Below are 27,418 nucleotides of genomic sequence, written 5' to 3' on the forward strand. Positions count from 1 at the left end.
AGTTTTCACAGACCTACCAATAACTATTGCTCATTTCTTACTTGCAAAACTACAGGTTCTGGCAGCTCCTCCATGAACCCACTGCTGTCTGACTGGCAGCTGCTTGTTCTTGTCATCACCACCTCTGCTAGGGAAAACAAAAGGATAAGAAAAATTAGAAAGAAAGACAGAAAGCGGTACCAGGCCAAAATGGGTATAGAAATAAGCAGGGGCAATTTAAATGTGCGTTTCTGGAAATATTCTTGATCCTGGACAGCAATCTGCAATATTGCTACAACCAGAAAAAAATAACAAAAGATACTCAGGATAGCTATTGCTGATCTTACTAAGCTTTGACTTACTCACCAGTGTAATCATTAACTGCAGATTTCAGGTTTTTATATATTCACACAATATACACAGTGTAAATAACCTATAAAACAGCCAACCAGTTTTCTGTTGGCTAAAAGCAGCACAGTTTTCCTGTGCTAAAAGTGTTGACTTTTGATTGTCAGAACTGGCTCAGTCCAAGTCTCATTCATAACTACGTGGTTTCAATGGCTTCAACCAGGTGACTCCTGCAGGAAAAGGGAGCTGCCCTAGCCTCTCCTTAGACCAGTCTGTCTCTACTTTGAGGCACTCTGTATCATGTCTGTTGTTTTTTGGTCTGAGGACAAGAAATCAGAGTAACCAGCAGAGATGATGTAGGGTTGCATGGCAAGACATAAAGGCAAGAGGAAGATATTCTAGATTTAATCCTGAGAAGGTTTCTAATCTAGCAGCCACATCATCTGGCTAAGCCAATTATTACTCCAACTTTTGCAATTAAATAAATTATACACCAGTAACTACCGGATTTAATGAATAAAAGCCAACCATCTTTAAAAGTACAAGTGCTTGAAAGTAAATCCTCAGTTATCCTGTACATCCCAGTACCTCTCAGCCCTTGGATAACTTGCACTTTCAGATAACCTTCATCCTCAGATAATGCCCTTATTCTCAGATAGCTGGCACAAAACCAGAGGTAGAGTTGAGGGAGCAGGCTGAGGGAGTCTGCTGAGGAAGGGAAGGGATCACTTCCTCTCTTGTTCCTTGCATACTGGATCCTCTACTGGATCCTAGGGCTTTTTGTCTTCTGGTTGTATCCACAAAAATATGACAATTCACCTAGCAGTTCTGAGACCTGAGTTATTAATTCTCATTTGTGTGAATCAGAAAATGCAAAAAAAGAGTCTACAAATTATGTTTTCACACATTAACAGACTATGGGCTTTATTAAATGTACCTTGGGCATCAATTAATGAAAATCACACAATCTAGTAGGCAGCAATGGTAAAATCAAAACCAGATATCATTTTATGGTTTAAAATTAATTACTTGCATTGTCAATCCTGGTATCATCAGCAGCACAGCAGTCAGTCAGTCACTTTCCTATTTCGGATGAGAAATATGTGGTTCCCATCTCACACATTACAAGATATGCAGTGATGTTGCTGAAAATTGCCTGTTTTGTGGGTGGTCTCAAGACTCATGCTTACAGTTTCCCACAAACGACATCATGGTTCAGCTTCTCCCCCAGGGAGACTGCTCTACAGATTCTCTAAACTTTTTTAAAAGCTGTTTCAATTACCCTTTGCATATTTGCCAGCTGTTGCTTCCACAGTGTCAGTCTGGCCTATAGTTTTCCATACATAAAAATGAAGAAAGAAAAGCTTTGGAAAAATTTTGAAAACATCAAATGTTTCAGCTGCTGTAGTTCCAATCAATTTGAGTTTCCAATACGCAATTGTATCCTACAGTCATAACAACTGACCTTCAGGCTTTAAAGTTTGCAGAGTTAGAAGACCACATTATCTGCTTACCTAGTGTTTTAAGGTGCCTGTTTTTCTTCTGAGACATGCAGGATACCGAAGTAGCTGGCATGCTACTAGAAATTACATGTAGGGAAAAAAATCTGTAACTTTTAATGGAAGAGTAAGTGTCGTTAGAATTCATCTTCCGACCTGGTCAAAACCAGGTGGCTGTAGCCATGTTTGACCCATTTATTAAGATAAATGTGATGCATCTGTTCCAACAACAGTCAACTGAGTTTTTCTATTGCAACCACGCAGCCTTTCCACCCACATTTACATCCATGCACTAGCTAGAGAAATACTCAAAACATGTGACACTGGACTCTGGGCTTATCTTTAGGCACAAAGTGAGACATTAAAGACTGGATGAAGTGTCTGCAGACCAAGTTAATATCTCTACAGTTAGGCTACAGCAAGACCTCCTTGTGTCTCCCTGGACTTGTGCTGGAAGGAGGTGTGGTGTGTGCTCTGCTATCATGGCTCTCATTGATTAAACGTGCAAGGTATGCAGATAAATCAAGGCTCAAAACACTCTGAAAGGCTCTCTGTGTATGTATTTTAAAATGGTAATATCATAGGACCTAATGAATACTCTGAGCATAAATCCAGTTTCTACAATTTTTATGTTAGCAAAATAGAAACTTATAAAAGAGAAGTAAAGTAGAAGGAGAACCATGTTAAGCACAGTTCACCTGTGCTTATTACTGTGATTTCTTCTCCTCAGACTAGGTAACCACCTTCATCTGAGTTAGGCATCTAATTTGCACCTACCTACATATTAGTTGTGTAATGAACTAACTCTCCTAAAGGCTTAATTTCCCTCTATAATCAGTGCAAAGTGATGTCTCCGAGGGTCTGAGCTGCAGTTCTTTTCCAACTACATTCCGATGCCGAATTTAATCATTACATCCCACATTGACTTGCAAGATTTTACCCAGTATGCCAAGCCCTGTTGAAGGTAGGCAGGTGAAGATATGGGAGTTTTAAAAGATGAGTTGTTTCTCTGATTCTAACACTTTATCCAAAGCCAGTCAAAATTCCCTCCACTTCAATGGAAGTCTGAATTTAAAAAAAGACTTAGTAAAAATGAATATGGGCCTTCAATTCAAGGTAGTGTAAAAAGCTATGAAGAGATTGCCAAAATACTCCCACAAGGACTTAAAGCTGAACAACACGCTCCCGGGAGAAACGCAGAGCAGGGCTGTATTGGGAAGGCAGGTCACACTGCAAGCTGGAGCTGTGCTGCAACTAGATTAAACATGATAGCCTTTTCAATTTGAGGCAGCCCACTTTCAACCTATGTAAATGTAGTTTGGTTTAATGTCTGTATACCAGAGCCAAGTACTGTTTGCATAATGGCGGGCAGCATTTGCACATTGAGGAAACGGTGTTTTGGGTGAGGAGCGGGCCAATCTATCACTTTACTTCCTCTTAGTGTCCCAAATAGCAGTTAAGTGAGACTGCAAATTAGGCCATGCCTGATGCTGTCCTCAGGAGGAATAGAGTTTCCCTCTTTGTGAAATCTTCAGCAATGTTAATAGCTTGTCAGTGGTAACAGTTCGGTTTTTCTTGGCAGGCTCTAATACCCAGTGAGGATACCCATAGCCTGAATTTCTACTAGGAGACTGACTCTTTGCAGGGGTCCAAAGTGGGTCTTTGCTAGGTCTCCTAGGACAATTCCTGTATCTACCAGGTATCTGATAATGTCCAGACTGGATGCTGGTGGTGGTTTGTCCCAGAATGGACTAGCACCTAAAGCCCTTTCAGCTGTGGCCAGGGTCACCTTTGAGGACACCATTTCTTCACAGCAACAATTCCTCATGTTTAAATGAACTAAAGCCTTTTAGCAGCTGGAATATTGTCTTTAGGAGGGATACAAGTTGGCCAAAAAGATGAGGGGGAAGGTCAGCAAAAGTTACATATTTTGTTTTGACATTTTTAAATGCTCCCATCTTTCTCTTTCAGATGAGGTGTGGTGGTTTTTTTCTTGAAAGCAACATAATTTTTTAATTTGAAGAATGGTGCAAAAAATGGGTTAAATCAATCACCTGAACATTAAGCAAAACATGTTTCCATTCCTAGTCTACCCAAACCGCATTTTTCCCCCAATCATTTGGTTCAACCACTGAACCAAAGTATCCATTATTCATGTAGCTCTGCTCAGTTCTCCTAGTGTGTGGAGACACCCAAACCTGTAGAGATTCTGCAAATACATGCAGAGCATCACACCAAGGAAAGATAAAGTATGTTTGGAGAAGAAGTAGAGACGCAGACCAGTATTCAACTATGAACTAAAAATTACAACTCTGGGCCCTGTGCGGAGAATACATCTGGCTATGCTGGAAAGAGGAAGCCTGAGAATCGCCCCTGAAGATCTTGGTGAGGAAAACCTTGGCTCTTCGCCTTTCTGTGCTAATTGAACTGGGATAGTTTAGCTCCTGCATCCCATTTCTGTTCTGCCTGAATTTTAAATAAAAATAGGTTAGAGGAACTTACTAATCAGGTTTCTGCTTCATTTTGTATTGTATAAGAAAGTACATGCCTTCCAAACCCCAAAGGTCCCACAGCTTTCCAGCCCTTTACTTGATCAATCCAATTTCATTAAGAGACTTTTTCTCTCCCCTTATTTGCATGCAGATACAGTAGCTCCCATTTTCAGCAGCCTTCAGTGCAGGAACTTTCTGAAACTATTGGGCTCCTAGGTTCACTGTTAATGAAACAATATTCCCTAATTAGTAAAAAAAAATAAGTGCTGGTGTACAATTCTGCATTCCTCTGAAGACTCCACAGCTGGTTTTCTGTGGACTTGGCTGCAAACAACACAACCTCTTTCTAGTTTCCAACCTGGAGAATACTTGCAAACTGCAAAAGATGCCATGAGAGCTACTACACTGCTTGTAAATAATAGCACATTTTTTGTATGTCTTTTGAAACACATTAACATTGATGAATGCACTTCAATATTTGTTTTCTACATCATTTAAGTATGTGGGGAAGCATAAGCACAAAAACTTCAAATGTGAGAGCATTTGTGCAAATTCGAACTTTAAATTCACAAATTAAAATCTGGACTGCTCATCGTGTCATAAGGAAAAGCAGAATGGCCAATTGCAACCTAGAAATGCTGTTCAAATTTTAGATATTTTTGTTGCTGTTTGAATGCTGTTGGACATTGATGTGGATAAATACTTCTAAAACTGTCTGCTACATACATGGGACTAAATAACGCACAGATGCCACAATTTAGTCAGATATTTTGTAAAAGAAAAAGAAGCCTGAAGGACTTAGAGTAAGACTTTTCCACTTCACTCTATAAGCAAAAGCATTTTGCAGCCTCTCTCACACAAAACTCTCAAGGCATTAACTTCATTACAGCTTAAACGCTCGGGCTAAAATCAGCAGGGAAACTAGATTGAGGCTTAAATCTATGCATAATATTCCCACACCCAGAGTTAAGTGGACACACAAATATCTCACTGATTGAGCCTTAAGAATCGCATCTGTTCAACAATTGTTGAATTCAATAGTAGCTGAATGCAGTAAGAGATGGGACGAATGAAGATCACACCATGTTCACAGAAGTGCCAGAACTGAATAGATATTTTATTACATTTTGGATGTTTTGTTTTTTTTCTTCTCAAACACAGTCATCAAATACTAAAAGTGCTTGGTCCACACGCAGCTCTAGCTGCAGCGTGTGGAAGATGTGAAGGCTCCGATTCTCCAACACAAGGCAAAAAGAATCAAGAATTTCTATCTTACGTGACAAAAAAAGGACTTTCAAAAATACATTTTCAGATAGTACTTTCAAAATAGAAATGGGTTCATTTTGAGTAGTTAACTGGATCCTTCCCATTTAGACATTTCACTCTATCTCCTCCTGCTCTGCAAATTGATAAATCCATATGTTAGCCTTAACAACTCTGCCCTGCTTATGCCGTCACAGAAAATAATGTTGCAGGATGAGCTGGCTATGTGCTAGAGGAATATGTCAGCTGCATGGCACAGTTACAGATGGTCCAGTCTTGCGATGGGAAAGCTGCTGCAACTGTCTCCCCTCTCCTGCTACTCAGAGAATAGGCATCGCCAATTTTTGACTATCTCGCTCCACGATATGGCCATTAAGAGCTAATAAAACTCTACTGGAAATATGTATTCTGCATAAACCACAAAGAACCCTCTTTTTAGTGCTGTTATCCAGAGCAGTGGACTCTGGAGCTCACCCAACCTTGGCGCACCAGAAGAAATTATTTTGTACAACTTTCAGCATTTTGGGAAAAGAAACGTTGTTATTCATAATCAGTTCCCATGTATGTGGAAAAACTTGACCCTTTCTAAATGTTCCATAAAATCTGTTCATTCCCAGCATTCCATGCTGTCTTTCCTTAATCCAAGAAGTAGCACCCCCATAGCTAACTGCACCAGTAACTGACTGTTGACTATGAACGTAAACATTTCATTTAGTGCCACTGAAATTTCAAAGGAAAAGTCTATTCTTAGTCTTTTTTTTTTTTTTTTTAATATCCGTGTACGACTTCTGTAACACCCATTCACTTTCCACATTGCAGAAATGGTGATGAACAAGCAAACTGAGATGAGAAAGAGCCAGTTTATTTTCTAGCCAAAGGCAATACACAGTTCTACAACTTGCCCCTAAGAGACATCAGTCCAGAGCTGCTCGTCACTGGAGCAGGGCTGCAGCACTGACCCCTTTCCGTACAGCTACAGCTGTTCTGTGCTGCATTTCAGGGGTACAGTCACCAGATGGCAGCAGCACATAAACCACAAATTGTGTTTCCAAAAGCCAGTACAAACTGGAGTTTTTATCCATATCCTTCTGCAAATTTTATTTTTCAATGACATTATAGAAAAAAATAGATAAACCATCTTATTAGAATAGTCATATTATTTGAAAGCAAATAATGCACCCCAAAATGCACCAGATGCAGCAAAACCTCCTGTTCTTATTCAAAACCAAGTGTAGCTGTGAAATTTGTCTGTCCCCGGCTCCCTTTGAATTGAAGGGGAATTTCATGTCCATCATCTTACACAGTGTGACTGAGTGAAAATATATTTTTAAAAAGCTCTACATAAAGCTATTTCTATTATTAATTGCGCCCCACCATGCTGGTAGGTGCTGGATAAATGGAACAAAAGAATGGTCTATGCCCAGAAGAGCAAAACCTGGCTCCTCCAAGGTATTTCCTTCTGCTTGTCAAAGCCCAGTTCCCCCAGTTCTCACCCAGCCTGCAAAGTTCTTCTCCCCATCATTTTGGGTACCACTGGCATATGGAGGACTTCAGCTACACTTTTCTTTTTGTGGGGATGAAGACAGACTCAAGGGGGGGTGAACAAGGCTGGGAAAGCCCTGCAGTCCCCGTGACTGCAGCTGCCTCAGGTGGGACAGGACTGCATGCGTGCTGCACCCCGAGGAGGCGAGACAGGGCCAGGAGGGATGAAAGGTGGCAGGCACATATGTCATATGACAGCTACTGACATTTTGCTTCATCTCCACGTTCAGCCTGCAGCTCTTTGCATGGTTATCATTGAGGCAGTCACAGCCATCATTAGCAGGAGACACACGCATAGCTCCACGGGCACTGGGAGTGCACACACTGTGCTTCCCACCCTCCTGAGCAGCCTCCCGCTCCTCACCCAGGGCCCGGCTCCCTGCAGAGCTCTGGGTGCCCACGTTCCCCTGGGAGAACATTGGACTAGATGGTCTTCATGTATCAGCCATAAACACTTAAGGGAACCAGGTCATGGAGCATTAAAGACACAGTCTGCGCTGGCATGGCAGAAATATCTAGGTAGAAAATCCACATCTATCGTCAGAGCATTCAGCTTGAGTCCTCCTCCAGAACACCCGAGGAAAAAAGCAGTTTTGCACCAAGTTCCAGCCAAGTTTTTGGCTTAAGATTCAGTGTATGTATGGTTATGTCTAGCATGCTCATGGCACAGCACAGCCGGCAGGCAGAGCACAGCAGCCTGGAGCGCTGCCCAGGTTGCAAAACCTGTCTGAAAAGCAGGGTGCGAGGGTGCACTGTCAGCTCCCCGATGCTGTGGCTAGACAGCCGCTGGTACCTGCGCTATATGCTAGTATGCTTTAAAGCTGGTGCACATATTTACTGATTTAAAACTAGCTTCAGTACATCTGCTGCACACTACAGTCAGCGCCGTGACAGCAGGTATAAATATACTCCTTTGTGAAATGCCTGGGGCTGGTGGGTGGGTTGGCTGGCTCTCTCTTTCTCTCTCTCGCATTACAGGTTGTCCTGAGCTCATGTGTAGAAGGCAGCTTTGGAGGAGAATTGAATTAGCTGATAATATCCTGTAGAGCTACTCATTAAAGAAAAATGAAACCATTTTAATTTTTTTTTTTAATGTTCACTTCCCCTCCTCCCTACCCAAATCAGAGATGAATATGGGCAAGGGAAGAAGCATGTTTTCTGCCTTGTACGTCATTGAAAAGGATGTAATTTCCTGCATTAGTGAACCACCCTGTGCCTCTCTAGAGAGGGTCAGAACTGACGTCTGTAGGCATTGGCAGCAGAGGTTCACCATCCAGAAGTCTCCACCTTTGCCCCTTTCAAGAATATCCCCAGTACAATTTGGTCCACAACTCTGGAAGCCTTCTTAAAGAGGTTGGCTGGAGCTACAGGAAGTATTTGAAGTAGCTGGGGACAGAGGTCATGTCAGGCTTGGTAATTCAGATCCATATTGTGAATCTCCCACTCCGTTGCTGAGAGGAGCAGCCGCACCCTTGCAAACTGCCATGCTCAGGAGCAAGGCGGCTGCCTTCCCCGCGAGCCAGAGCTTCCTGTCGTCTCCTGCCTGTCCTACACAAGAACATACTGCCCTAGAAATGGTAAAAGTATAAATGAGTAATCCAAGAGCTGAATTTGACAGGAAAAGAGAGAACACTGTAGGCAGTTCTTTGTGATAAATGATGTTTCTGCAGTCTGGGAGGTTAGGAGTAGTGATGAATCTAGTCAAAACCTGAAATTGCAGTCGCTTTGACAATGGTCTTTTATCTTCCCTCAGCTGATGAAACAGCTTCAAACTTTGCCAGGTCCTCCTCCTACTTTTCCTTGAGAGTCAGTATCACTTCCATCTTATTTCAACTGAGCTTCAGCCAACTGTCATTAATTCAGATTCGTGCTGCTGCCAAATGTCGGGAGAGACGGGTGATGGTTGTGTCTGCTTCTGATGAAAATGAGAGGTAGAGCTGAATGTCATCAGCCTACACTGTAGATCACGTTACATCACAACTTCTCCCAGTAGCAGCTGCACAGAGATAATGAATAAAAAATAAGCGATTGCAGGGAGCCTCATAGGGCTCTCTGCAACTGAGAGCACCTCACAAAAGGGAGGATGGCTTCCAGCAACCCTCACAGAGACCTTTGAGAAAAATAAGTGAAAAGCCCCTATGTTTTGCCTGGTCAGCAGTGCCCAAAGCAATTGGGAGGCCAGAACATGTATCTGACTTTCAGGTGTTACTTTGTAGAGACCAACAGTCAATTACCATAGCTCTATTTCCATGGTAATAGCCATTAAACTGTGTTCAGAGGGTCCAAGAGTGTCAGGCTTAGTAAGCTTGCCTCTCTCTGTCAGTGATATTTTCCTGAGGAGGAATGCTAAGTATCAGCCAGTAGTTGACATGTATGTAGAAGAACTATGGAATATGAATCATATTTCTCATCCCTAAAGAAATCAGTGTTCTCTAGAGCATAAAAATACACCCAGAATAACACCGAAAGTCCCCTTTTCACAGGTGTCACCCAAAATCAACTCTCTCATAGCAGCCATGGCAAAGCAATGTAGTGCCATCAGAAAAGGGGTGCATGTTCTCACAAATCTACCTCGAAGCCCGAGCTGGACATGGGGTTGGGATTTTGAATTTTTCATCAAGGTTCAAAGGGTCAGGCTGTCAACTGGCACAGTTAGCATAGCAACATGGAGGTCCATGAGTGTACGGGCAAGGCTCTGATCCTGCTATGCACTTTTGAGGCCATGGGAAGAAAAGGCAGAGGAGGAAATATTAGAAAAGACCTTTCAAGGTCTCAGCAAAACTTTAGCACAACTTGATTTCATTTCAGAAGTTTTCTTGTTTAAAAGGCTATCACTGTTAATCAAAACCAATATCTCCTAAGTATTTGGTTGTCAAAGTATTTCATTGTCCTCCTGGATACCTAAGGTATTTTATGATTTTTTCCCCATAAGATTTAAGCAACAGCAGGTTGTATAACTTTCACTGGGCCATCTGCCTGTGGTGTGTGCATATCCTTTCCCACTAGGATGAATCAGCTTGCTGCAGTAGGACCTAAAATATGACACATACGTGCAACAAAATGTTATAAATGTGCAATGACTTTAGGAATGTGCTTGCTGAAAATCATACAACCCCCCAAAGCTCTTGGGATGGCTGCTTAGACCTGAGGACTGCAGGCAGGGTGTCCTGACACCACAGGCAGGTGGCACGACCTCCCAGAAGCCATTTCAAAAGTTTGCCAGACCTCCTTTCTTTGCTGCCCATCTAGTTTCTGTACTGATGAACATGGCATCACCACCTCCTGGGTCTCCAACTTTATATCCATTGCTGAACTCAGGCATATGCATGTGTGCGAGATACATCAAGGAGGACTGTGGCAAAGCAAAGCAGCCAGGGTATTCTCAAGAGCTGCAGAAGGAAATTGTCTTTCTAGGAAGACTCCTCTGAGGGAACCAGACAACTCAGGTTGTTTCTGGACAGGGAAAAGATGCAGGAAGGTTTGAAGACTCATCGTTTCACAACTTTGCTTTTCAGTTTACTCTTTTCTCTCACTCTCTGCTTCTTTCTGGGACCACAGGACTTTCCCTCCAGAGTTCTTCAGGCTACAAAATGCATTAAAATGATACAGCTTCCTCTTATTCTCACTTACAGATCCCTTATGTAAGAAACAGGAAAGAATAAGAAGGCCTTTATGCGGCCCACGTGCAGAAGATGGGAAGAATATGGGCTGCAGCATCATAAAACAAACGGAGGCAACCCAAAACAGTTAAAGAAGGGGGATGTCTTCTTTGTGCCAGGTCACCTGCAGAAGATAAAACTGTTGCAAAGAGGGATCTATCTATTATGGATCTACTATTCATCATGTGTTATGAAGGGAGAACTCATATTTGGAGACTGTATGTGATCATTAACCAGTGCCAAAGTTTAATGTAAATATCAGGCAGTATCAACACAAGAGTAGTTGTAGGACATTTTTAAGTTCAGCTCCTGATTTTGATTGCAGCTTTAGCAAGTCTTCCCTTTGGCCTTCTTTTTGCCTTTCCCTTTTCTTTTAGTCTGTACTTAAAACTAAAAGTCACTGTGTTATACATGAAGAAAAACAGTGTTACGTAGGCACTACAGCAAATAAGAAATATGAAATAGCTGTTCACTTCTTAATACTGAAACTAGAAAAATGAACATGGAAAATCCTGTACTCTTTGAAGCATAGGAAATGTACGTGCCTTTTCTTCTTGCACTTTTGAAGACATTACTCCTTCAATTGCAGGCAGACGTTACAATGGATAATAGATAATAAAGAGGATTCATATTCTTGGCACTCAGTCAATTAAAAGAAATACCAATTGCATTCTGCGAATATTCCCATGGTGCCAAACCATCAGAGGAGTTGGTGAGTAGGAGGAGTGAAGGTGTGATAACTGAAAGAATTGCTACTTGATAAGTCACAGGAGCTAATGTGTTAGCTCAGCATGCGGGGAAGCTAGGACGTTCCCAGCTGCTGCAAAAACTGGGTGTATGCGATCTCTGGCACCACTCGTTGGGACAAGATGAATCACAAGCGCTTCGGTAGCGAGCTACCATGTCACAGTGAGCCAGATGGAGGTGGTTACTTCTCTGATTGATTGCCTCTTGGGCTACCAAGGGCTTTTCCAGCAGGCTAATGCCTTTCTGTTGGCACTCGAGTGCCTGGGAGCAGTGAGTCCGCTTGGGTCAGCATCATGCAGGAATTCCTGCCTTTGGGGTGCATGGCCACCCCGCGGGGGGAGAGGGAAGTAAATAAGGAGCGAGGGGGAGCGAGTGACTACAGCGTGCACCAAAATAACACTGACTTCTGATGCCTCCCTAATAGACCTTGCTGCTAATGAATTTTCAGGCACGTGCTGAGTTAACGGGGGTGAGCAACATTGAAACATCCCTTAGTTAAACCCAGTGCTTTACAAAGGCTAATTGAAAAAGGAAGGAGCAGCAGGGGTGGGGTGGGGGGAGAACAAGTGGGGAGAGGGGGTGGAGGGGGAGAACAGCTCTATTTTTCACGTGCTGAATATGAAATCCCTGCAACAGATGAGTTTACATGCAAGCCTGCACCTCATCAGGGCAAAGATACAGTGAGTGGAGTCAAGTAATTTTCCTCTGCACACAGCATCCCCAGCCCCTTACCCTGCCCAGCCAGCTTTCTCAACTGTGAGCTTTAGAATATAAACAGCCAATAAGTAAGGACAATAACTGTAGTTCCTGCTGAGAGCTAACTCTGCCTGTCATGCATTTGCTGGGTCCTAATACAGGACAGTGAATAAAGCTTCATTACAGAACAATGGAGTTAGCTGCCAGAGCCTACAGATTTGAATAAACAACAAATAAGCAACATCTGCTCCAGCATATGTGTATGGTAAAAAAAAAGTCACAAAATAAAAGAATTTGTAAATGCCAAAAGCAACACTAAACTGCCAGTGCTACTGTAGAGTGAATTTTTAATTGCACATGCATACAGGCAGGCTGTGGGTATTAGTCTCACATATGTCTGGTTGCTGCCAACCTGGGAGTATAGATGAATTTAATTAAATAAGGATTATCCCTTCTCCCCAGTACAATTACTTATTTATAACAATGATAAAATTGCCTAATAAAAAAGATTGTAATATTTTTTAAAACAGAGCTAGAAAACACTCTGCTTTTCCTGTAAGTCATTCAGAGATGTTTGGGGGATTTGAGCGTCTTTTAAAATTAAGTCTCAGCATTCTGCCAAGAGAGAGGGAAAAAAAGCCTTATCATAAAGCCTACTGCAGTTAAACAGCCAGAATCTACATTATGGAGAAATATAAAGAAGACACACAGCAGCCAGGGAATTGGCTTTCATGGGGAGTGTAGAAAATTAAGCAATTGGACTAAAATTGAGGCCAGGCTACAGAGCCAAGGGACAATACCACTGGGACAAGTACTTCCATAAGTCACCCGTCTCTAATATGCTCCATCTAGGCAAAGCAGTCTGTTCCTATCTATCTCTATTTCTTCTCATAGTGGGCAACACACACTTTCCCGCTCAGGTGAGCTCCCATTTCAGCAGGGTCGTGTCAGGCTCTCACGTCTTCGTCATCACTCACACCCTTTCCAACAGAGCCCACGACCAAATAAGAGTGGGCCCTTACAGTATCAGGCACTGCATGAACCTTGAAAAATAGGCAGCCTGTGCCTCCGGGAATTTGGAGGCCAAATCTGAATGCTGGCATGCTCTCCTGGGAGCTGAGGTTTTCCTTGTGTCCATCTCCTGATGGACTCTATTTCCCACTCATTCCTATTTTGAGGACCCCTGCTTATGGGTCTGAACCACATTCTGCTGAATTTGGTAGGAACCTTCTTAAGAGCTAGGTATCATTCACTACTAACAATATTACATTCACAACTGGCAATTTTTAGACTGTTTCCATGATGCACAGCAAGTTGAATTCACAAGAAAACTCCCATGGCTATGGAGGGGTATTGCATTTAAAAGCAGTGGGAAAAAGAGAAAGAATATGAAAAGCCTGTAAAAAAAAGCCAGAAATCTCCACTTTAACTTTAGGCCATCAGTGACACTAAAACAACAAAGAAAGAGAGAGAGAGATATTCCAGTGTTCAAACAAAACTCTAAAACAGTATTATGGTTCCACAAAGGCATAAATCTTATATAATTTCAGTTTACTTGTATGATTTTGATTGATCGCTTAACTGGATGACAGTCTTACCTGAATTAAAAACAAATAATTACTTTCTGCGTTTTCTGTCATGAAATTGCTACTAAATACATGCTTATTCCTATGTCTTAAAAGAGTATTCAGGGCATACAATTGTTTTTTTCCCCTTACATTTTGATTGATACACCTATACGATCTGCTAAATCCTTTAACTAATGCCCATCATCATTAAATAGCACAGTCATTTTTTAGAGCTGAACAAAGAAAGGAAAAAACTGTGGGTAAGTTTGAATTTTTTCCCCACTGGGCTATGTCCACATCCTCTTTTTTTAATTTCTCACTGAATGTTTGTCCAAATGGTGTTTTTCACTGCACCAGTCCTGGGGAATTGCTGTTCTTTGTATAGATACTGCTATGAGCAAGACTACTGTTATGGTGGCTCGTCTTTGTTCATGCAGATCAAGACATCCATGAGAAAACACATCAAAGTAACCTAATTCAGGTGACAAATCATACAGTCTGAATAGCAACAAGGACCTGACATTAAGCCCCAAAAGTCACTGGAGCCACACGTTGACAGACTGGACACATACAACCCTGCCCGAAGATGAGGCAACAACAGTTGAATGCCATAGGTGTGCAATCTATTTACAGTTAAAAAAAACCCCTAGCAAAGCAACAAAGGTATGCTTACAGGTAATTTGAAAACAAGAATAAACCCACCAAAATGGAGGAATCAATGCTATATTCCATTGCCTTTACTCAGCTCTAGTATTTACCAAGAAAACCCCACATACTTTGATGAAAATCCTGGCCTCACTGAAGTCAGTGGTACTTCTGTCACTGCCTTCAACAGGCTCATCATTTCACTCCTGCAAATCCACCTGTCACTCCAGCCAATGGCATCTGTGCATCACCAGCACCAGTGGATAGCTGAATTTTATTTTTAGATACCTGCATATGAACTTAGGTTGCTTAATTATTTGTGCTGGCTCCCCAGAAGTGATTTAAAGTAGTCCTCAAAAGATGAGGGTTTACAAAACTTTCACCTTTGTGCCTTGCTCTCTGCTTCTTGATAGTTATTAGTTCTTTCACATTAAATTTCTGTCCCATTTAAAAAAACCCCACAACTGCCAGTCCTGCTTGAAGCACTGGTTAGCAAGGATCCCTAGAGGGCAAGGTCAAGCGTTCCCTGCTCTGGAGGCTGAACAGCCATTTCCCCAATAGTGCCACCCCTGACAGAAACCACTTCTCAGGATCCAAAGTCTGATTGCCCCAAATGACAGTATAACATCTGGTCTAACAGCTTTGCTTTAAATCCTTTCATAGACTCCTCAGATAACTTATTTTCTAACACACGATTCAGTGTCATGTCAGTTCATGTGGTGATAGTCTATGTGATACAGGAAACTCAGATGATGGGATTGAGGCCATGCTGCCACTAGAATGTCCTGGTTGAGCTGGGGACAGAGTGGCTGCAGAGCCACTATCTCCAGTCTTCTGGCTGACTTATCTCCTAGGGATCTGAGAGCTGGAAGATAAGGGGTCATCTGAGTCTGGCAAATAATTCACTGAGCAGGAGCAAAGTTTTGGTGTCTCTTGGAAGACTAGAGAGGTCTGCTCAAAGCATTGGATGGGGACCCCACAGAAAGCTGTGCATGTGAGGTACCCTTTTCATGTGCGCTCAGTGTGTCTCCTTGACAAGCTGAGTCATATCAAGTCATCATCTAGGCTGCCATATCTAGAATAATGCATCCAAATGCCAGAAGTGATGGGAGCATAGAGGGAAAATATATTGTAGGATAAGCTTTAGAAGCAACTACACAAGAACAGTGTTCTAAAACCAAAACTGGCCCAATTGTCTGTTTTGTGACACTCACCTGAAGTGGTGTCAGGAGCATTTCCACATAGAGTTTCATCCTCAAAACTCTGAATCTGAAATGAAAAGGAAGAGAGGAGGAAAAATTCTTATTGATGGTAATGATTATGAGTGTACATCTTATTATGAGGGGGGTTAGGAGTAAAAAAAAAAAATTCTGAATATTTCAAAGCGAAAACATAAAATCATTCAGATGGTTTCTTTTTGGTTGTCTCCTCTTTAAAATATTTGATCTTGTCATAAACAAGGCTCTAGTCTCAGAACCTTTCCAATCCTTGCTTAAAGTAATCAATACATAAAAGTTCCTAACATGTAAATACACCAACAATCTTGTTTGAACAGCCACAGAGAAATGTCCCTAGGAAAAAAGAAAATGACTTAGTAGAAGAAACCCAAGGAAATGTAACCATATGGAGGCAAATTCTTGCCAAACAGTGTATGTAAGGTCAGAATTTTTTTTCCTATAGGAATGAAGATCTATTTGACTTTTTCACAGTATCAAGGGGAGCATCATGTCATGGTGCTGCACAGACTCCTTCAGAGAAATGCCTAAGAGAAAAGGGTATCTATTAGAAACAAGTAACACATGAATATGCGTGTTGGCTGTGTCCTCCATGCAGTCTGTGGCTCAAGAGATCTTTAAGTCCTTCATCGTCAAAGGCTAGAAGAATACAAGAGAAGGATCGCTCTATACGCGCCTGTTATTCTGTTCCCCATACATCTGCTACCGGCCATTACCAGACTAACAATTTAGGTGGCCTGATGGTTTCAGCCAGTACACGGTTCTTACAGCCTTAATTTAATGATGTGGCAGAGAATACTCAGAAGTTAAACAATATATACCCTGTCTAATTTGAGCATACAGTATTTACCAAATTGTCTTAGACATCAAACTGGGGAGTTTACGATCATCTGCATTTACTGCTCTGTCAATGTCCTCACTTTTGTGTGAGCCTCTAGTCACAGAGCTGCAAGTCCAGCATGCTAAGTGCTTTACAAAGACATATGAGCTGCTTTGGGGCTATAAATTTCCTGTGCTGGAGATCTCCGAAAGACACCCTCTTCCCCACTGAGGCTGATAATCAGGCCCATGCTCTGATTCTTGAGTCAGCTCTGCCAACACAAAGGCTGCACCAAACCTTTCACAGAAAAATACACCTTTGGAAGGACTTGAAAATGTAAGTATCCTTTCCTCAAGAGGAGTGCCACCACCTTGACCTGACCTCTTCCAATGCTTTAGAAATGGAAAACTTTTTTAAGCCTCCCACCTTTTCCAGCCACTTACCGCTCCCTCCCTTCCTTCTCTTCCTTCCTTCCCTCCCTTCCTCCCTCCCTCCCATGCTCCATATGTTTTCAGGGGGCTGCCAACCATCACATTTCTCCTCCTTTCTTTGATTCTTACAGTAGAGCCTAATTTTTGGACTCCTTCCTTTTCCTCGTGCTTGAAGGATGGCTGGGAAGGGAAAAGTATTCCTATCGACATCCCAGTGGAGTCTGTATGATTGGAGAGTATCCTACCATAGCCCTTTTTCTGCAGTAGTACGTCCAGAAAAACTGGTGCTCACAAAACAACTCTAGATATAAGAAAGGAACTGGCAAGTATCCTGGTCTCTGCTACTTCATGTTGAACCCCCACTGACAACCCACTGTTGCTAAAACATACAGAGAGCTGAGTATCATGGACTTCACAGACTGGATATGAGAACAAGCTGCTGTTCTGAGTTATTCTGGTTTTAGGATGCTCAGCTTACAGAGCGATAAAATATTTCAAACACTGCTATAAAACCAAGTCTAATTTTGTGATGCAACTTTCTGAAAGAGCACACCAGAAAATGAGCTTGGGGGGGGGGGGGGGGGAACTCAACCCTGGTTAATGACTGGATCTGTAAAAATATCCTTTACCATATGTATTAGTGTTCTTGCAACTTCCTTCTACAAAAAAAACCCCAAAAACCTCTAGCACTGCATAAAACATATTGGCATCTTACACTATCATACTGGTTGAATGAATCCTACCTCAGTAACTTCAGTGCCAACTTCTTTGACAGTATCCTAACACAAAGACAATTTAAAATAATCAAAACCCCAATGAGTAGTGTAAATCCTACTGTTTTTCCCCATAATGCTGCTGCATGGTGTTTGTTGAAATAATTTACTCTAGCTTCCATCCTGCAAAAGAGAATCCAAACTTATACCATAAATATGGGTGGAGATACATTGCTAGCACAATACACGAAAATCAACCTCACCTCTTCCATTTCAAATGAGTCTGGCAGCCTGCAGTTTAGGTCAGCCACTTTTCTGAGTGTGTGGGCCACCAGCAAATGGGTCTCCTTTCTTGGCCTGTCTTTGGCACGCACCTCACACGCAGGAGAAAGGTGGGGCTGTTTTGCAACTAGGTGCGATGAAGCCCAGGCTTTCCCCGATGGAGTTGGTGGACGCTGGGACATGGGATACATTGAGGCACCCTTGTCTCCGGGGGTTTCCTCCTGGCTCAGACAGCCCAGTGTAACACGTGCAGAAAACCTCACCTGGACTGTTCCGCTCTCAGCAATATCTGCACAAGAACAGGGTTGCTCTTTCCTGCTGGGCAAGTTGGCTTCCCTGGGTGACAGCAAGCTCTGTTTCAGCAGCATTGTCTGCCAAGAAGCCCTTTTCAGGAGCTGACCTATTGTTCTCTGCTTCGCTCGTGTGACCACAGGTTTGCTCTTCACAGCATCCAGTAGACCGGGCTCATCCCTGCCTGTGTCCTGAGCTTTGGTCTGTTGGGTGTTGATGTCAGTCAGCAAAGACGAGAGGGCACTGGTTACGTGGTCAAGTACTTCCAGCTGTCGAAAACGTTCTTAAGTTTGGCAGAATGGAAGGCAACATGGTTATTCAAAAATATAATTTGAAATAATCAGGTACAATGATTACTCAAGACTTGTCATTGCCAAGAAACATACTAAGTACCTCATACAAAAGTGGCTAAATTTTTCCATTCACTTCCAGAGGATCTATTCAGGCTACATACAGATGTCATTGCATAGTTCTTTATATTAGACAAACACTTACGCAACGTTGAATTTGTTGGGTCAAGTGCAACTGACCCAACTGCTCTGTGTGAATAAAGGTTACAGAATCCAGCCTGAAATTCTCCAGTTGGCTGGGCCAGACTTGGATGCCATTTTTGAGGACTTATTAAAATTCATGTGTATAAAGTTATTAAAATCTGATCTCAAATGTTTACAGCTGGCAGCTGGCCAGGATAACTGCAAAATGCATATAGCCATTAACTGATAAAAATTGACCACAAAAGCTATGTTCTCGTTTTCATAGCAGCACAAAGCAAAACACTTATCCCCCAGAAACTCATAGCTGATGTTGTATAAAGGTTCCCAGATTTTTTTCATTGTATTAACCTTCCGTAATTTCTGGGTCATTTTTTTCCATGGCATAACATCTAAAGAGAAGCAAATAATGTTTGTCTAAGGGATCCTGGAGATTTCCATCACTACAACACTATGAAGTTATTTATACAAAGAAACGTAACACATTTACTTGCACATTGTGTCTGTACCTATCCTGAGGCAACGAATATGTCACCAGGACTCCTCCTTTCTTGAGAGATTCATTGAGGATAGTAGATGGCAAAATGTTAACTTTCTTGGCTGCCATTTCTCTTAGAGGGCAGCCAAATTTACTGCATGCAGTCTGCATGCAGGCTGTTGGTAATGCTGCTTCACTGACAATTAGACAGCAAGAGGGTATTTAACATGGATCTGAGTTGGTCCTTTGCATCGGGGACCAATACCGTAACATATAATTCCTGATAGCTACTATATCTCAAGAATACTCTTTTTTTTTTTTTTTTTTTCTTTGCCCCAGACATTGCTTGATTTTTAACACTGGAGGAATATGTTGCCATTGCTGCCACTTTTTCAGACATGGTCAAAAGTTTCACCTGATGTTGTTTAAAGGAGTTACTGATCTATCAGTGCACACAGTGTTGTATAGTTTCCATTTGTATAAGTTTGGGTGTCAGAGCAAATAATTTTTGGTTTGTACATCCATTGTGCTACTACATGCTCTCCATGTAAAGCACATTTTATCCTCAGTACTTCATCTGGCTCCCACTACGTCAGGTCATAAAAATGCCAAGTGCTAATCTCCTTTGACTGACAGTGACACAGCAGTCCAGTCCTTTTGATTTGAACCAGAACCAAACTTGCTGCAATTCAAAATAGTTTTTACACACTGCTTAGCTTTTGTAAATTATTTCAAAGAGCTAGGGACACCTAAAGAACAAATCAAAACCCAAGAAAAATAATAAATGAACAACATAAAAAAATCCCCTTACTCATGTGCAATGTAATAAATGTACAGGTCGTGAAGAAATTATGTCAGGGACAGCCTTGCTTCATGGACTATTTCTCTCCAGGCAAGCAGTCCCTTCAGTTTCTAGGCGTGCTCCCCAGAGATCACACCTTAAATAGGCAAGAGGCTTATATGATCTTTAGTCCCTGCAGCCTGCTGCAAAATAGTCTTTTTAGCACAGATGATATATTAAAGGACATAAAGGCAGATTGATTTTAACTAGAAACTTCAGCTGAAACAGCAAATGGCTGTGCTGTAAACAAGATCAATGTATCTTCAATAGAATCTGTATCTTTTATAGGGTTTCTAATCACTTTATGATCAACTGTCTTATAATTTAGGAGGGAAGATCACAGTTTTGTTCCTCCTTCCCTAAATCTGGTATTACATAGGCTGACATAGTTACCTACAGGAAAGATTTAGAAAGTCTTCAGTAGGCCCACAGTGGAATGAAGAACATCAAACATTTCCAGAGACAGCAAGAAATTTTCAATCAGCATCTTTTTTCACAGCAAATGACAGAATTTGGAAAAAAAAAAAAATCAGTGGGAAAATCAAGATGTCTGAAATTGCTCAGTTTTCCTCAGAAAAATTAAAAATGAATTTTCAGCATTGTCTACTTTGTTGTATATTAAAATATTTTCCTTTTTTTAGATTGTTTCAACTCGAATCTTGGCAATACTGCCTTAGATTGAATCAAAGCTGTACTTCAGAGAACGCATTTAGCAATTTACATTTAATTTCTCTTCTAGGGGACTTACTGGCTGACATATAATCCCTCTCTCCTAGCTAACCTGTGGTGGTCACAGGACAGCCATATATCAAGGGAATTGGTGCCTACCTAATACACTTATCTCACAGGGCAGAACGAGAATTGAACTACAGCTCCAGTGAGAGACTTGCAGTGGCAGAGACAAACAGAAATGAGTGTGAAATATCCACAGAAACAAGATACCAAACTCCAAGTAGATTTACATGACAGTACAAAAAGGTGGTACTGAAATGCGGTGGGGTTTTTTTATTATCAAGCATCAGATTGAAACATTTCAATATTTCTTAACTGTGCTCAGAAACTTGAAGTTTTCAAAGAATTTGGTGATCAACATATTCATAAATACAATTTCTTTTCACTTAATGTCATGAAGTTCAACAAGGCCAAGTGCAAGGTCCTGCACACTTAGGTGTGAATCCCAAGCACAAATACAGGCTGGGCGATGAGTGGATTGAGAGCAGCCCTGCGGAGAAGGACTTGGGGGTATTAGTGGATGGAAAACTGACTGTGAGCCAGCAATGTATGCTCACAGCCCAGAAAGCCAGCCGTGTCCTGGGCTGCATCAAGAGAAGCGTGGCCAGCAGGTCAAGGGAAGGGATTCTCCCCCTCTACTCTGCTCTTGTGAGATCCCCCTGCAGTGCTGGGTCCAGCTCTGGGGGCACCAACATCAGAAGGACATGGACCTGCTCGAGTGGGTCCAGAGGAGGCCACAAAGATGATCAGGGGGCTGGAGCACCCCACTGTGAGGACAGGCTGAGGGAGTTGGGGTTGTTCAGCCTGGAGAAGAGAATGTTCTGGGGAGACCTTAATAGCGGCCTTCCAGTACTTAAAGGGGCTACAGGAAAGGTGGGGAGGGACTCTTGATCAGGGAGTGTAGGGATAGGATGAGGGGTAATGGTTTTAAACTAAAAGAGGGAAGATTTAGATTATATATTGGGAAGAAATTCTTCACTATGAGGGTGGTGAGGCCCTGGCACAGGTTGCCCAGAGAAGCTGTGGCTGCCCCCTCCCTGGAAGGGTTCAAGGCCAGGTTGGACGGGGCTTTGAGCAACCTGGTCTAGTGGAAGGTGTCACTGGCCATGGCAGGGGCGTTGGAACTGGATGATCTTTAAGGTCCCTTCCAATCCAAACCATTCTGTGATTCCATGATTAAGATAACTTCTGATTGTCAAGTGACTTTATCTCTTCAGTTAGGAAGTCAAATATCGCTTCTAATGAGGTCAGTAAAATTTTCACCACTGGTGAATGATGGGGATAAGCTTTTCTTTTGGATCAGGCTGAGAAGCTGAAAGGGTTACCAGCATTTTTGAAAATACACCTTATTTTTGTGAACTGAAACTTTTGAAAACTCTCTCTGACAATGCTGAGGAAACAGCACCAAGTGAGGGCACAATTAGTAAATATAACAATGCATATGTATTTTAAAAGGTCTAATCAGCAGTGAAGGAGGCCTAGAAAATTATATTCATCACAAGCAGAGAAGAGCCAGACAGAAACAGAAAAGGACTGCACTAGGAAATGAATGAAAAATGAAAGTGGAGAGGGATCAGTCTACTATGGAAGTCCTTGGTCTCTCTCAACTCCCTCCCCTTTTTTCCTCCAGGTTTCTTGTCTTCCATATTGTACTTATGATCTTTCTCCTTATCTCTCACTTTCTCAGAGTAACATGTACTAAATCAATTAACTTTCTCTGATGATTCAAAGAATAGGTGAAAGTAAACCGAAAATGAGATAACCTCTCAGACATTCACTAGCTCAGATTAAAAGATTTCTCCTTTTCCATGGCTAGAGACAAATGAGAGGGATTTAGACTGTATTTACATTGAAATGGTTCACTGGTAATAAACCAAACAGTGTGACAATAATTGAATTTATCTAGCACGTATCTGGGAACCGAGGTTTAATACAGTCTTGAAATCTCTAGAGGTGGCACATGGTCTGCCTTCATTTTGGCACTTTCATTTCAATGCTCTGGTGAAGCAGTCCTCTGACAGTGAGGAGTCTGGAGTTCCCTAAATTGTTCATGGAGAGGTAAATGCCATGGAACATCTCTAGACCTGAACCTTCTACTGAATTTACATAAAAGGGTCTTTTTCTGGGTCTTCTTCTGGAGGCCTTCAAAAGCACCTATTCTCCTCATTGCCATTACAGGGGATGTAGGCTTCTGCTTTAGAAGAGCTGGCTCATTAGATACCTGAAAATTTAGGTGCAGTATTAGTAGTGAAGGCAGATAGCTTAGGTCCCACTCTGGAGATGCAATCCGTTTTTAAATCTAATAAACATGAGTTTGCCACTCGTTCTTCTTGCTATACCTCACTGCAAAATCATTAGACAACCTAAGGTTGGCAAGATTGGATAAAACAGAGTTTACAAACAAATTCCATTTGTAAATATTCCTCAGGCTAAACCTGGTACATCCCTTTTTAGCTGCAAGTCCTCTGCTGGAGTACCAGCTGTAGGAAGGTACTTGTGCAAGATTATCTACATGGTCACTGAGACAGACTGGCTTCTTCTGAGAGGTGTTTTAAGTGGTGGCTGGATGACCACCCACAGGAGTTGCCTGACTCTCCATTTGCTATGGAGATAAAAAGACTCTACAGTGATCAAGCTCCTTGAGATGATGCTTCAGCTAAATGCCTGTAATTTGGTGCAGTGAACCAGGCTGAGGTTAATCACCACGTATATAGAAACACATAGTCAATGAGGTAAGTAAGAGGTAAGCATCTCTGAAGGATGAATCCCACCTCTCTCGATTAAATGTTCCCAGCACATACTTAGGAGGCCTAAGCAGATGGTGTGAAAACCCCCTCCCAAACTGTCAAAATCAAGATAATATGTTTTGATGGACATCACACCCACCAAAACAGAAATTCAAATCTTATCTTACTTCACAGCAACTCCCCCATACAGTTAAACCATTAACATGTATTAAGAGTGTTCCCATTGAGGACAACTGCAGGACCAAGCATTAAATTCACACCTTGGCTTACCACTACCTGCCTTCACTGTGCAAACTCCTTCCCTCAGAGGCTCTTTCTCTGCTCTCTTTCCCTTCTAGTTCTCTACCTTCTTCCCTGAGGTCTCCATCCACCATCCACTCATACTGATTATCTCTGATCCCTCTCTCCCTCTCTCTCAGAGGAGTTACAGAGAGAGAAGGAAAGTGAGAACTGAGAAACCTGTTTGATGTGTCAGTTTGCTGTAAATATTGAAATATGTGCACGGGGCTTGCTATAAAAAAAGAGAGAGAGAGAGAAAAACACATTTTCCACAATGCTCTGACATTTCTGTTTCAATTCTCATTCCATCCCTACTGCTTCCTTGGTGTAATTCTAAATGGGAATGCACGGGCTATGTGAGAGATCCTGCTTTGCTGAGCATCTTAAGTAAACAGAAGATTTCAGAAGCCATCTGGCTATCCTGTGCAGCAAACATGAGGGGAAATGATGTCAAAATTGGACTTTTCAGATGGGACTTTTACCAGCAAATTAACAATGTTATTTTAATGCAGATATATCTTTAGGGTGAGGACCTTGTATTCATTTCTCAACTGCAAAATACACAAAACGAGAATGAAAACCATCTAAATGAATAAAAATCAATACCGTGTGCTTTAAATGGTGCAATTTTATTGTACTTAAAATATGATTCTCATCTACATCTTAGGGCATATTTGAACCACAAAATTGTTATGTTCTAATTAGGGATTTGTGGGTCTGATGCACGAACTCTGTTTCTAGTCATGGGAAGTTAAGATATTGTCATCTACTCTGCACATTCCCCTAAGAGAGGGGTCCTGCACTCACCAAAGGGAGAAGGGAATGTGAGTCCACATCTGGCCTGCCTGAATTCAAAATCCTCTATATTGGCTTACACCGCCAGTGATGGTGGGTAAATACTAATGTGCTGCTGGTGAAGTGGCTGAGGCAAGGGACCCATGTTCCTGTTCAATCCTGCAGCCTCTGCAACACCAATGACAATCTCTGGTAGTGGGGTAGGTCTTACAGGGGATGGGCAGTTATGTTTTAAAATGCCAGAAGTTGGTAGTTTCAGCACATAAATCAGAGTCCACAGCTGAGGAGAGCTATAAAGTATTTCAGCCACATTAGGAAGTATCATTGCCACAAAGGGGTACGCGAGGATCCTCAATATCTCCTGAATACATGTCCCTTTTTTCATGATTTTTCTTTCATAAGCTGCTTCTTCCCTACCCTCTCAGTCCCCTTGTTATTTATGGCTAAAACTTCTCCTTTTGCCAAAATATCTCTCCTTACCATATAGTTTTGGCCTCTCAACGTCCATCCGCTGCTTCTGAGCTTCCAAAAAGACCCGGATGTTGATCCCTTTTGCTACAGAAACACCGCTGAGGAACCGAGGAGGGATTTTAGTGCAGACATCGGGTTCTTCTGTACCAAATCCCAAATCAAGCAGAATCTCCACTGGATCCTTTTCCCAGAGTGCCAGCCATTCAGTGATGCTGTGGTGAAAACATCGTGATTATTTACACCACTGTCTTGGTACCACTTTTCTCTTGCAGTAGCTATCACATGATCTTGTTTTTATTAAATAATTCTCTTCCCTTCTTCTCCCCTCTTGTGGAGATTACTGCTTAAGTGAAAGTAGTCATTTTTGGTCACATTGCTCAGAGATTGATACACATTCCTCTCCCCAGAGGAATTTGGTGGCATTGGATCTAGATAGCTTAACAAGAAGAACATTAATAAAAATTGTAGGTTTGCAGCTCTGCAGGCTCACTTCTCTCTGGACACAATACAAGATAAGGCATGCTGCAGCTGCTGGAAGACCCCGCAGCCTTTTACCTTCCAGTGGATTAAAAGCCCCCTACAGGTTCAGGTAGGTTGGTTTTTTTTTCTGGTACAAATGCATTTGAGATCAGACACCTTTCTTCAGAAGGTTGTTTTGATCTTGTTAAAATAAATGAGGACATGCCTTTTACAAACTAAGATCTTGACTGCATGTTCAAAATTTTACTCAAATTTGTTGATCCCTAGGTGGGATAATACCTTGTATTCCTAGCTGGAAATGCGTGGAAATAACTAACCTCTGTGGTGCACCAGTGAGCAAGTGGGAAGAGCTGAGACTCCTGCATCTTGACATAACCGGACTTTCTGAAAACTCTTGCAGGCACCTGGTTGGAAAAAAGCAACAATGAAATGTGTTTACTCATGTGCTCCTCTGGGATGTCATTATGATTTTTTCCTAGAGTAAACATTTGCATTTTGTCTTGGTTTCTAATGATACATAATAGCAATGCCTTAGAAGAGGAGTCGGCATGAGAGCGTGGCAATACACTTATTCTCGAGAACAGTATGTTACAGTAGGTGTGAGAACGTAGGTGTGAGGTACCAGTAAATGCTAATTATAAAGGTGGCAGAATGGCTCACTTTTGACAGATGGTGAATCTTTGGGGAACCTTTAGGGAGCACGGTTTCTCTAGCCTACTTCAAAAGATATAATTGCTCTTAACAAAGTTTTGGAGAGACAAGGCACAATGAGTTGCAGCAGCAGGAGTGGCACCTGAGAACAGTTCTGTGCTTCGCTTCTCATTGTGTTTGTATCTGCTCATCTGCAGAGAAATAACTGCTTTTCAGAGCCCACTCACTGCAAAAGGAATATCCTGCAGCATGGTAGTCTTTCTCAATAGGTAAGATGACATGGTTTTGTTACGCCCAAGCTTAACTTTACCTGTAAATACCTATCCAGATCAGTAGCAAATGTTTATATACAGTTGAAGCATTGCATTGATCATTTATTTTATCATTGCAGGCTATCCACCAGCTCACATCTTAAACAGACGTAGAGGGATATGTAGATTTTTGAACTAACACTGTTGCTATCAGTTTGAGAGAAGGGGAAAAAACCCCCCCTAAAATTTCTCCTTTATCAAAAAGAAAAGGAATAAAAAATAATTTATAACAGATCTCTATGGTGTCTGACACCTACCTCCTGTAGCTTTGCACAATCATTTGTACCATTTCTGGTAGTGACAAGGAAACTGCAAATAAGAAATAAAAATAATTTATTTTCTTACCTTTTTTTCCCCTCAAACCAGAAATGTCCAAACTAAAGAAAAGACCAAAAGACTGATTGCATTATATAAGGAAACATTTTAGCCCGAGTGTCAAAGTTGCAGAGCAATACCATTGTGGGAAGCTCAACTCACAGTGTATGGTAGTCATAGGTAAGTGCAACACATGTCGATAAGAAAGGGAAAATAGGTGCCTTTTCATTTCATAAACCAGTAGCAGTACACTCTAAACCACTGCTATTTCAAAGTAAGCACTATGAATTGGGTTCCACTGTCTGCTGCAGAGCTGTTGAAGATACACATAGGGCAAATATGATGAAAATAACTTTTAATCCCTGAATTTTTAGTAAAAAAATACAATTAAAATATATTATTTAAAATTCTCATTCCAGCCCATGCTGGTACAACTTTTTTGTGTATGATAGTTTTTCAAGTATAATTCACTGAAATTTTGTGAATATTTGTGAATATTGATTTGTCTGGGCTTTGCATCATGCTCTAAATGTGTTTGGAAGGAATGAGATGGTTGCAGGACACTGGCGAGAGTTTCTGGAGGAGAAATTATTTGTCCAAAACCTGATAATATTGTT

The 27,418-nt window shown here is 41.7% G+C and overlaps 1 protein-coding gene across 1 annotated transcript in view; it reads right to left on the minus strand.

The window, feature by feature from the left end:
• Positions 1 to 26,775, minus strand: part of ITPRID1 (ITPR interacting domain containing 1) — a 34,287-nt gene extending 7,512 nt beyond the window's left edge. The window contains 6 exon segments of the mRNA XM_074891176.1: positions 42 to 127; positions 15,653 to 15,707; positions 17,901 to 18,493; positions 25,054 to 25,256; positions 25,842 to 25,928; positions 26,744 to 26,775. Of these exon segments, the coding sequence (XP_074747277.1) occupies positions 42 to 127; positions 15,653 to 15,707; positions 17,901 to 18,493; positions 25,054 to 25,256; positions 25,842 to 25,928; positions 26,744 to 26,775 (1,056 nt within the window).
• Between the last annotated feature and the right edge of the window lie 643 nt (positions 26,776 to 27,418).

This window comes from Strix uralensis, chromosome 1 (genome assembly GCF_047716275.1).
Source record: "Strix uralensis isolate ZFMK-TIS-50842 chromosome 1, bStrUra1, whole genome shotgun sequence".
NCBI classification, from domain to species: domain Eukaryota; kingdom Metazoa; phylum Chordata; class Aves; order Strigiformes; family Strigidae; genus Strix; species Strix uralensis.